Here is a 12,944-nt window from a genome sequence, read left to right as displayed (position 1 = left end):
ATATGAAGCCAACCAAAAAAGTCCAGCCCAAATAGAGTAGGTTAGAAAATTACTTTCATTACATAAAAAGTGGCTATCCCAAAACAAACAGACCGGTTTCGGCTCAAAATATCCTTCCTTAGTGTTAATCCCATACAATCGCACGTTGTTTAAATAATGTACCTTAAACCCATGTCTTCCTACTGGTGCATGCCACATTAACTCTGCTCATTCAGGCCAGGTTTGAAGAGAGTTCCCAACCTTACTATATCAAGCCTGATTCTTTTTCATTGAGTTTGGTATGCCACCCTGTCTTGCACATTCTATTCCCCTGAATTTTATCTATAATGGTAAATTGAAATTTGGCAGTGTGGTGGGTTAGTGTATGTTTGTAAAGAGCATTTGTAAGCCTTTTATTCCTCATGTCACTTAAATGCTCACTGATCCTAAATCTTAATGGAAGTGAGGTTTGTCTGACATATGGTTCCCACCTGGTATCCCCTGCTGAGGAACCTCTTGAATAAATAATTTCTCCCAGAATTGTAAGCTTGATTAGTGAAGCAGATGCATTTAATACGCAAAAATTGAGATTTTGGTATATTGTGAATAATATGGGGTTGATGATGGCTAGTAGCATGGAGCAAAGTGTTGAACTGGGAAAATTTTCTGAAGGTCTCTGTATGTAATGTATTATCCGAATACCTACTTATCAACACATTCAAAAATATGATCTTATTCATATCCCAATTCAAAGTAAAATGGATGCCCCATTTATTTTCGTTTAGGTAATCAACAAATTCTAGTACATCGGAAGCGTCCCCCTTTTCACACCATCCAGCAGTCGTCTTAAAAAGCGACACCAGATGTCCATATTATCCAAAAATAAATTATGAGAAGTATCACAAATTAGCTGCTCCTCTATGTATCCCATGAACAGGTCTACATAGATGGGGGCAGTGCCTCTGACTTGCCAATAGCATTCATTCCGAAAGTAGAAAACATTTTTAATTAGAACGTGTTCTGTAAAATAAGTTAGCAGAGTATTAAAATCTAGTGGATAGAGGTTCGCTTTATCTAACCAAAACTGTATAGCTTCTAAACCTGCCCAGTGGGGTATGTTCGTATAAAGGGCTGTCACAGCCAAGGTGCAAAGTAGCCAATTTGGGTGTCCCAAATGATTTGCAGGAATTGGGTTGTGTCCTCAAGTCTGTACCTGACCAGTGATAATAATGGTTGTAAGTATTTTGTGAGGAAGGCTGACATTGGTTCCGTTAAAGACCCCTTACCTGAGACAATAGGTCTACCTGTTGGTTCCATAGGATCTTTATGTATTTTGGGTAATAAGTACAAGTATTGTGGTGTGGGGTCAGGAACTGTAAGATGATGTTTAGTTTCCTGTGTGATAACACCTCCTTCATGTGCCAGTTGTAAAAACTGGTCTATCTCTTTCTTAAACTTAAAAGTCGGGTCCAGATGCATATGCATGTAGAAAAGGCCATTGGATAGTTGTTTCATGGCCTCCTAATGGCATTACTGCCAATCCATCACAACGACAGACCCTCCCTTGTCAGCAGGTAGAATAACTAAATTGTGATTTATTGCTAAGTTTAGTTAAAGCTTCCTGTTCATCTTTGGTTAGATTCTGTTTGGTATTGGCAAAAGTTCTTCCATGAAAATGTTGATCTTTGAGAACACATTCCCTAAACACTGAGACATGCCTGTCCATAGGTGGCATAAATTGTGACTTCTGAAACTGGAAGTCAGTAGATCTCGTGAGTTTGATCAGTTTCTGAGAAAAACAATTTCAGGTTCAAAATTCTGCAGAAATCATTTACATCATTTACCAAAACATGTTCATTAACAAAGAAGGCAGGAACAAAGTTTAGTCCCTTATTCAGCAACTTTATTTCATTGTCTGTGAGATTGTATGACGAAATGTTATGTACATTGTTGTTGCTTATGATAACATTTGGTTCAGAAGTTGTTCTACGTTATGTATTGGTCCTGTGCTTCCTACCCCCCCCCCCTTGTGTCTTTTGACCCTAAAGGGTCATTCATCGGTTTCCTCTTAGCTACTGGGGACTCTTGAATGGGGATAGAATCTATGTCAGCAGCAGATGATGATTCATCACCAGAAATAGTCTCTGAAAATTCAGTTCTATTCCTAAGAATAGACCTAGGTCTTTTCCTTTTCTTAACGTGTCTTTGTGTAGTGTCTTGAAAACTAACATTTCTGTGTGTATTAAATGGTTTCCTTTTTTGGTAGTAATTAACATCCCTATTAAATGTATCAGTCTTTTTCTTTTTAAGTTGTTGTTCCAGTTGTGATGAATCTTTGGTTAAAGTATTCAAATGTGTGTTGAAAGTTACTTCCCCCTCATAAACTTTGGCTTCCTCACAGATCTGTTTGACCTCCAAAATATATTTGTCTATAACTCGTTCATGGTAGGTACTGAGGGCCTCCACAAATAACATGGATGCCTGATGTTGGGCTTGGGCCCAATCCTGAGTGAGTTGTTCATCTCTCTGACTGACCAAGTGTTGCATTTTTTACTCTAAGCCCACGTGGGGTAATGTCCTTAACCTTATACGCTTTAAAAAGCCTCAGATGCTAAATATGGGATCTCAACATCTTCATGCTTTAAGTTAATCTAGAAAATATTAGAGTACATGGCTCTCCAATTGGCTTATTAGTCCCCAAGTCATCTTGGCCTGCTGATGTTAAGCCAAAAATCCCTAAATCATGACGGTCTGCTGACAGACCTTCTAACAGTGTGATTAAATCCATATTGGTACCCTACTGTGCTTCAATGAAAAATCCAAACCCAAATGCAGTGCCTACACAAATTTAGATTGATAATCAAATCTGTATCTGGAAAAAGACACCTTCAACAAACCCTATACATCACTCAAAATGAGATGAGAAGCACCCCTAAATAGTTCTGGTTCTATAAATCTATGACTAAATAGTCTTGCAACATATGATTTGGCATAAGTTAGCCTGTATTATGGTCGACAATTCATGTCCATATATAGCAAAAAAGAATATTCCTATAACTTTTATGTCAGAACACTGGATAGCCCAAATAATACCCTCCCTGATACTACAAAAATCCAAAAAAATAAGTACTTCAGCTGGGATTGTCCTTAAAGCCAACCTTCATCGCTGGCTATGAATGTATATAGGTTTCAGCTTGATGAGCAAATACATCCTAAAAAAAATACTTTATATTAAGGACTTGCCCAAATATCTGAAACCATACCACGAAACTTGATATTCAAATAAACATATCAAATGGCTGACATTCATCTCTGCCTATGTAGAGCAAAAGTTTTGAGCCCAAATGATATTCCCAAATATCTTAAATATGCCAATTATCTAGGGTACCCAGTGTATTGATGTACAGCTAAATATTGCTGTAAAAATGCCAGAATTCAAAGATTACTCTAACAAGAACATGCCTGGAAAACCACATTTCAAATCCAACTCACCAAAAAAATAGCAAAGTCATTCAGTTTAGCATCCACAAAATATATAATCCAAAATATTGATACAAATTTCAGCCCCGTTCAGAGTAATAACTATTTGAAATGCAGGTCTAAAAATGGTTAGAATACACAAACATTGTTGTTCCTGTGTACAAATCCATATGCGCACCAATATATGGCTCATTAATAATCACCATTAAGTGCAGAAAAGTAGCTGTTCCTGAGACCTGTAGATCGTATCCTAGATCAACTCGCTGTACAGGTTTCCTAAATATGGTATTATACAAACAAGTTACAATAACCCTGTTCATAAGTACTCCGCATACAATGTTGTTTGTCATTAGAATAGATTGTTTCATAATATTCTATGTTACTTAGTCGTAGTACAAACTAAATACACATCTGTCCAATATTTTAAATATCCAAGTACTTAAGTCCTGTGTATGACATACAATTCGCATATATCAAGATCTTGTTGGTACCTATTCGCTTATCAAAAGTGAATATAAAGTTCCCCTAGAGTTCACATCTATGCAAAAAAGAATTTCAACCAAGTGTGTCTCTCCAACTTGAAATGGCGTAATGTGTAACTCACAGCCAAGATGTTTCCCTTATTACACAATAAATATGTTCGAAAAGTCACAATATATGGTGCGAATACGTTCGTGATGATACAGACTCCCAACCCTTTAGAAGCCAAGTATACGAACTGAAGTAATATTCATTTCACATGAGTCCCCATATCTCATGTGCCAAAAACATGGCATCAGTTCGTTTGTTATTCCTTCATTTCTCTGTACTTCAAACATACAATTGAACACTGGCCTATTAACGCTTCGTAGATTGATTCATAACAAGTTGGTCCATAAAGTTCCTCGAAACCAGGATTGTGATACCCCACTCAGTTCAAACAAGACACTCAAAAAATGTTGTAGTTGCTTATCATGATTACAAATCCCCTGGACTACACCACAATAAATGAAATGATCTTTAAGTTATTTGCCCTTTATATTAAGTAAAACTACAGTACCTGAAATGCTCCACGTAACTTGAAACACAGTTCGTCACCAAATGATAATGCAAAGCATCATTCCTAATGTTTGGTTACGTAGATATTTGGCAGCCCTTGTAAATTGCTTCAAGAACTGAACAGCAGCCCAAATATTGAAGGTTAGAGTGTGCAAAAAAAATGTCATCAGTTCTGCCGTTACTACAAAATTGACGTTCAAACAGGCAACAAAATTAGCTTATAATCCTTGAAGGTTAAAACGCCACTGCTAGATAATATCCACTCTCAAGAGCCCCCAGCGCTGAAACAAAACACTGTAGAGCCACAAAACCATGCAAGTGAGGCTAAGTGCAGATGGTGATGAATCATCATCTGCTACTGACATAGATTCTGTCCCCATTCAAGAGTCCCCAGTAGCTAAGAGGAAACCGATGAATGACCTTTTAGGGTCAAAAGAGACAGGGGGGGTAGGAAGCACAGGACCAATACACAACATAGAACAACTTCTGAACCAAATGTTATCATAAGCAACAACTTCTGAACCAAATGTTATCATAAGCAACAACAATGTACATAACATTTCATCATACAATCTCACAGACAATGAAATAAAGTTGCTGAATAAGGGACTAAACTTTGTTCTTGCCTTCTTTCTTAATGAACATGTTTTGGTAAATGATGCAAATGATTTTTGCAGAATTTTGAACCTGGAATTGTTTTTCTCAGAAACTGATCAAACTCCGAGATCTACTGACTTCCAGATTCGGAAGTCACAATTTATGCCACTTATGGACAGGCATGTCTCGGTGTTTAGAGAATGTGTTCTCAAAGATCTACACTTTCATTGTAGAACCTTTGCCAATACCAAACAGAATCTAACCAAAGATGAACAGGAAGCTTTAACTAAACTTAGCAATAATCACAATTTAGTTTTTCTATCTGCTGACAAGGGAGGAGCTGTCGTTGTGATGGATTGGGAGCAATACCATAGGGAGGCCAAGAAATAACTATCCAATGGCCTTTTCTACATGCATATGCATCTGGACCCGACTTTTAAGTTTAAGAAAGAGATAGACCAGTTTTTGCAACTGGCACACAAAGGCATTATCACACAGGAAACTAAACATCATCTTACAGTTCCCGACCTCACACCACAATACTTATATTTATTACCCAAAATACATAAAGATCCTAAGGAACCACCAGGTAGACCTATTATCTCGGGTAAGGAGTCTTTAACGGAACCATTGTCAGCCTTCCTCACAAAATACTTACAACCATTGTTATCAATGGTCAGGTCAAGACTTGAGGACACAACCCAATTCCTGCAAATCATTGGGGGCACCCAACTTGAACCAAGTTGGCTACTTTGCACCTTGGATGTGACTGCCCTTTATATGAACATACCCCACTGGGCAGGTTTAGAAGCTATACAGTTTTGGTTAGATAAAGCGAACTTCTATGCCACCAAATTTTAATACTCTGCTAACTTGTTTTACAGAACACGTTCCAACTAAAAATGTTTTCTATTTTCGGAATGAATGCTATTGGCAAGTCAGAGGCACTGCCCCCGTCTATGTAGACCTGTTCATGGGATACATAGAGGAGCAGCTAATTTGTGATACTTCTCATAATTTATTTTTGGATAATATGGACATCTGGTGTCGCTTTTTAGACTACTGGATGGTGTGGAAAGGGGATGCTTCCTATGTACTAGAATTTGTTGATTACCTAAACGAAAATAAATGGGGCATCCATTTTACTTTGAATTGGGATATGAATAAGATCACATTTTTGGATGTGTTGATAAGTAGGGATTTGGATAATACATTACAGATGGAGACCTTCAGAAAATTTCCCCAATTCAACACTTTGCTCCATGCTACTAGCTATCATCCACCCCATATTATTCGCAATATACCAAAATCTCAATTTTTGAGTGTTAAACGCATCTGCTCCACTAATCAAGCTTACAATTCTGGGAGAAATGATTTATTCAACAGATTCCACAGCAGGTAATACCAGGTGGGAACCATACATGGTGACAGTATGCATGCGGCCAGATCTGATCGTGGGAACCTTCTACAATATCGACCAAAACTTGAGAAACAGGATAAAAACATATCTCGGAATATCCGCTTGGTTACTGCCTATGGTCATAACACGAAAGGATTTGGAGATATTATAAATAATCATTGGGATATTTTGTTGGCTAATGAGCGACTGGCCAATATTCTCCCCCTCCCCATGTTTATATTCATATCGTAGGGGAAGGACAATCAACTCATATCTCACTCATTACAAGAAGAACTCCACCACTTACATCCATCAAACTACATTATTTGGAGATAGGTTGACAGGCAGCGTCCCTTGTGGAGATTGTAGTGCATGTGCACACATGGTTAAAACTAAGGAATTTACCAGCAGCAACACATCCAAAATATACACAATTAGCATCATGGGCAATTGCAGTAGTGATTGGGTTATTTATCTAGCCAGTTGCTTTTGTTCCGCCTTTTATGTTGGAAAAACCTCACGTCCATTAAGATTTAGGATCAGTGAGCATTTAAGTGACATGAGGAATAAAAGGCTTACAAATGCTCTTTACAAACATACACTAACCCACCACACTGCCAAATTTCAATTTACCATCATAGATAAAATTCAGGGGAATAGAATGTGCAAGACCGGGTGGCATACCAAACTCAATGAAAAAGGATCAGGCTGGATAGTAAGGTTGGGAGCTCTCTTCAAACCTGGCCTGAATGAGCAGAGTTAATGTGGCATGCACCAATAGGAAGACATGGGCAATTTAAGATGCATTATTTAAACAATGTGTGTGATTGTATGGATTAACACTGAGGAAGGCTATTTTGAGCCAAAACCAGTCTGTTTTGGGTTAGCCACTTTTTATGTAATAAAAGTCATTTTCTAACCCACTCTATTTGTGCTGGACTTTTATGGTTAGCTATTATTAACTTCCCAAGTGATGCTGACATCCTACAGAATGGCCTCAGTGAGACCAACGACTGGTGTCAGAACCATGGCCTTAAGCTCAATGCCAAAAAATGTGTCGTCATCCCCTTTGGGGAAAAAACAGTTCCCATGAATTACCACATTGATGGTAGTCCACTGAACACAGAAGACGTTATAAGAGATCTGGGAACACAAGTTGAAAGCAACCTCTCCTTTGATCACCACATTGCCTCTGTGGTCAGAAAGTCCTTCTATGTGGCACATCTCATTACTAAGGGTTTTGCATCCAGGAAGAAAGAGGTCATTGTTTCCCTCTACTCATTCCTCATTAGGCCAGTCATCGAGTACAATGCCCCATTTGGCATGTACCTCACTGGACACCTGCAACAACTGGAGAGGCCGCAAAAGTACCTCACAAAGAGGATCGTAGGCCTTAAACGTTTGTCCTATATGGACAGACTCAAAAAAATCCAACTATTCTCCGTCTCATATCACCTACTTAGAGGCGATCTCTGCTTGACTTAAAGTCATGTCTGACCCAGCTCTGTTAGAAATGCTACATCTAAAGAAATCCCAATCCCTCCACACCACACGCTCCAGAGACCTAAACCTCAGTACCACAATTAACAGAACATGCTGGAGGGACAGGTTCATAACCCAGAGACTGCACATGCTATGGAATAGACTTCTCATACATGTTAAGCAGAGCACCTCACTGACCCTCTTCAAGAGAAATTTTGATGAGTGGATGGGAAACAGAAAATTCTCCCCGGGGATAACTCCAGTGGCTCTACTCTACAGAGGCACTGGGAACTGTGGTCACGTGGCACTATGCCAGGGTAATCATATGGCTAGGCTTGTAAAGGTCCCAGGGCCATTAGCCTAGTACACACCTATGAACCTATGAAATTAGTTAATCGGCTCTTTCACTTTTCCTCTACCTGGTAATACCTCTTTCCACTTCTTAGAAACTTTCTCTGTATCAACTAACTCTTTCTATCTCTCGGTCTCTAACTTCCTAGGTATCATCTAGAACTGTCTTATGTATGTAACTGCTGTTTGTGCAGCAACCTATAATCTTCGTTTTGTACTTGTTCATAAAGTAATGTATGTCAAAGTAGTTATAACCATTGTAATGTTTACAAAGTGTATTCGTGTTATCTATTTTAAATTTTAATATTCTCTACATAAATATTTTTTGTGGAGCTTTTCTCCCTGGTCCTCCACTGAAAATGGGTTTCTGACCCACTGGATTTTCCGGTCAACAAATGTCAATAAATAAATAAATATCTTAAGCATGGGAAATGTAATTACTACATGACTTCTGCTGTGGAATATCCACTATCTTGAGTTAACTATAAAGTTGTAAAAGGAAGGACTGGTGGTGCTACAAGCCTCCAGGTCAAACTTGTTAGGACAATTTTGGGGAAGTTTTTAAGTGTACAGTTTAGAGACTTGTATCCCTATTTACTGTCGCAGTACTGTTGTTCATATTTAAACTTAGTTGTTGTTGCGTCTTTCGGCTTTTCCCGGTTAGGGGTCGCCACAGCGGAACTCCGGTCCGCTAATGATTGGCAGTAGATTTTTTTACGTGCCGAGTTGCCAGCTCTGACGCACAACCTTCAACGAAGGTACGCCCATTCACGCATGTCTCCACACAGAAGACGCTCTAGCTGAGAATCGAACAGGACAACGTCTTACTGTGAGGCGACAACGCTACCGCAGCACTAAAACTTTAGTGTTATAGGAAAAAGGATATGGCATGTGATGGCAGAGTCCTAGATCCTGGAGCTGAACTTGAGTACTCACCAAGAAGGGTGAGTTGTGGCCTGTTGGAGCAGCTTTTCTTTTGTGGTGATAGGTTCTTGCCATTGTCCCATCATGACCTGTCCAACTGTGCAGGCTAAATCTGTGAATCACAGCTAATTTACAAAGACTGAATGAATGGTGTTAAATGCCTTGCTTCAGACATTTGGGAATATGAGCGAGCAGTGCATGGGGCTAGTGCATGTCTTTACTACCCTATGTTGTGGAACAGCAGCAGAACAGTAGGTAGAAAAGGAGTGCAGCTTGCATAAGTTTAGTTCTCTTGTATTGCATTAGAGCAATATTTTGCCCACTAGTCTCATCCAGCTGTCTTCCAGAGTGATAAGTACCCATTTGAGGCTATTTTACTGCATTACATTGTATTGCTGTTTATTGTATTAGCTTTGTTCTGTTTGATTGCAGTATTTGAGGAATTCTCTTTAAAATCAGTTGTGTCCCTGAAAAATGATCATCTGTAATTGTGCCCATGATAGAGCTAGTCCGTCAAAGAATTACTACCTTCATTTCCTTTTTTCTCCTTCTGTGTAGTTCACATTGTATCTTCCAGAACATACAGCCAGAGACTCGTACTGTGCACCAGTAGATTCAGGCATTGTGTCAAGTAACTTCCATACGTTCTTTTTTGAAAGAAGCGGCTTCTGGCATTTAAAAAAAAAAGACAGTAAATTATGATCCTGCATAAAATGGAGAAATCTAGAAGATTAATGCCTAGAGGTTCCTCAGGCAGTGTGCCTAAAACCGTGGTGACCCATTCAGTCCTGTTGAGGGCTTGTGTTTGCTGACCTCAATGAGATGTAGCTTTTGCCCTATTTTGGCTATGTCATTTGTTTTACTTTTCCAGCTGGTGCTGTCCCTTCAGCCAAGAGCAAGAGAGTGATTTCCCTGTTTTTCTTGGCTCCTGTAGATGTTTCTGCTGTGTCACAACCAGACAGCAGTTCCCAGATACCCACACAGGGACAGCATAAAATGCGAATTGCTAAAGAACAATAGCTCACTGCAGAAGGGGGGGCATGCCACCCTACATGGGGGTGCAGAAGGCAAATCCCCCATACAAAAACACTTATTTTGCTCTGTGCAGATGGTTTACTGTTAGTGTTCTCAATCATTTGTGATTGTGTAGTCATTTTTCAAGTGATTGCTGCCAGATTGCCTCCTGTGTATCATGCTTCATACTGTCCTGATGTTTCCTTGTGGTACTTTTTCCATCCAGCAGTTGTCAGCAGCTTTTTTGTGTGACAGGCAAGTATATAATTTTATTTTATTGTTTTTGTCTTTATTCATTCTGATTTGGTGTGCAAGAGTTACTCTGATGAGCAGAGGTACTAGGTGTGCTTTTTCAGACCAGTGTATGACATAATGTACCAGTGGGAGTTTTACGTTCTTAGTTTAGGAACTAGAGATTTTGAAAATTGTGTTCTGTATGTACTAGAAGAGTAATTCCCAACAGTTAACTGTTGCTGATAGCCTTTTCAGATATTTGCTGATGGCATTTATTGTCACTGACTGGTCCAAACAAAATCATATTTAATGTAGAGCTAATAATAGTATTGATGTTGATTGAGCCCAGTGTAAATTAGTGCAAAAAATGCATTTTAGTAAATAAATTGGGGACTGTAAAAAGTTTCTGTCTTTTCCCGGTTTGGGGTCGCCATAGCGGAACTCCGGTCCACTAATGACTGGCAGTAGATTTTTATGGTGCCAAGTACCAGCCCAACGCCCAACCTTCAACGAAGGCACGCCCTTTCACGCACGTCTTTCGAATGCCACTCATCTTTTGAAATGTCAGGGCATGCTTCAAGTCGCAAAATACGGAGACTAAATGGCTGAAACATATACCAATTCTGAGATGGCCATTTCTCAGAATATTCACATTTCTCTGTGGTATGGCACTCTTGGACTTGGTGTGTATAGATAGATATAAGTTTAAAGAAGAAAAGTAATGTTCAGTATTCTCTCTTCTCATGCATCTTTTGTCTTTTTTTTCCCCAGTGTGTTGGCATTCAACATTGCAAGTGCTGACATTTAAATAGAAAGTCACTGTAAAATGCTACAAAGTAGATAAGATCTATTATTTTATTTTGTTTATTGTATGATGCTTATATGTGGACATGATATTTGTTCCTGCTCCGTATTTGTCAAGGCACTGGGCCCTTTCTTCCCAAAGTCTTTTTCTTGCAGCCAGCATCTAGTGCAACTAAAGTGAAACTCCACTCCACATGCCTGTGTTTTGTACTTCTATTTTATAATGACCCATTCCTGCTGATATTATGCTGTCATGTACCCTTTCTCATTTTGGTGCCTTAAAACCATTATAATGTTGACCAGAAAATGTGTTTACACATTGACCTCATTTGTGCTTTATTATGCAATGATTTTGAGAATATTTGTTCTTGGGTACCACTACCTTCTTGTCATGTATTTGTTACAGCCGAACTGACTTGGCCACTTTCTGCAATCTTTCCTCTGCTCATGGTCATTCAGCCATCCAGCACCTTGTACTCTTCACAGGAAGGAGAACTGCTCATCATTCTGAATCTGTATCACATTGAATGAGCTTGTTGCAGGCTTACTTGAGGGTTTGGGTTAGGGTTAAGGTTAGTACTAGTGTCATTGGGCTGCCACATTGCCGCTGTCTTTAATGTAAAAATTCCTTGCAGTATGTTTTTTTATTTCATCAAGAATTAATGCTGTCCATTTCCAGAACTTGAATTTTGGAGTAGGACTTTCTTAGAAACAAGCACCAAAGTCCTAAACAAGAGCTTAAGCAAATAAGTCTCCATTTCTAATCACTAAAACACTTGTAGATGTCTGCATAGAAATATTGTGCTGAATTTTTCTGAATTGTTTTTTTTTTCTAATAGGTCTATAGGAAAACACTTGCCTTTGATTGTAATTGTTTGCACTTAATACTGCTTTTTGTTTTCTGCAGCTGGGTATTCAGTGCTGGGCTGGAACCACCCAGGCTTTGCTGGCAGCACGGTAAGCTGTTTTGTGTTTTAACAAACCTATCTTGAGTAAACCAGCAAAATGTTTGCAATAATGAAGTATTGCTGTGTCTTTTTTAATTGAATTTTATTATTTATTTTTCTTTATTAGCTGGGGTAGAGCACCGATTCCACTGGACCATTTTCAGATTTAGACAGTTGTTAAAATATGAGTAATAAGAAAAAAAGTCAGATGGAGACTATGACTTGCAGGCTTACATAGGCATGTACAGAAAATGTTTTCAGTTCTTTCTTTGTAATCCAATATATTTTACTTTGATAATAGTCTAATGATACCATACAAAAGCTGAAGTATTCAAAAAGTTCTTTACAAGTATGTAATGAGCATGAAGGAGGCTATAAAGGCTGCTTTGAAGTGCAAGAGTGTGTATTTGGTAAATGTGGTCTGTGAAGTGAAGTTTAAAGGGATATAGAGTATAGTTTTGGTTAGAGGGGACTGTTTGAAGTTATGGCATTTGTATTATAGCACTTTGAATAGGAACGTTTTAGGGCCTTTTCTGAATGTAAGGCAAGTTGTAGGTGTATATGAAAGGATTCGTAAGTTGATGGTCCCAGCAGAGAGCTGCTTTAATTGATACTAGATAATTCAGTTCAATGTATTTGAAGGGTTGTTATACAGGGTGGAGGTGATCTAAGGTTATAATTTGATTGCAAAGAAC

At 38.7% G+C, this 12,944-nt stretch overlaps 1 protein-coding gene across 1 annotated transcript in view; it reads left to right on the top strand.

Annotated features, from left to right (window-relative positions):
• The window catches only part of ABHD16A (abhydrolase domain containing 16A, phospholipase), a 527,648-nt gene that overhangs the window by 233,650 nt on the left and 281,054 nt on the right, over positions 1-12,944 (top strand). Inside the window, exon 11 of the mRNA XM_044083280.1 lies at positions 12,210-12,259. Coding sequence (XP_043939215.1) covers positions 12,210-12,259 — 50 coding nt within the window. The remainder of the gene's footprint in view (positions 1-12,209; positions 12,260-12,944) is intronic.

The sequence above is a fragment of the Protopterus annectens genome, chromosome 9.part0, assembly GCF_019279795.1.
Source record: "Protopterus annectens isolate FY-2018-M chromosome 9.part0, PAN1.0, whole genome shotgun sequence".
In the NCBI taxonomy this organism is placed as follows: Eukaryota; Metazoa; Chordata; order Ceratodontiformes; family Protopteridae; genus Protopterus; species Protopterus annectens.
The sequence above is the reverse complement of the archived record's forward strand: the minus strand, read 5'-3'. Positions and strand labels throughout refer to the sequence as shown.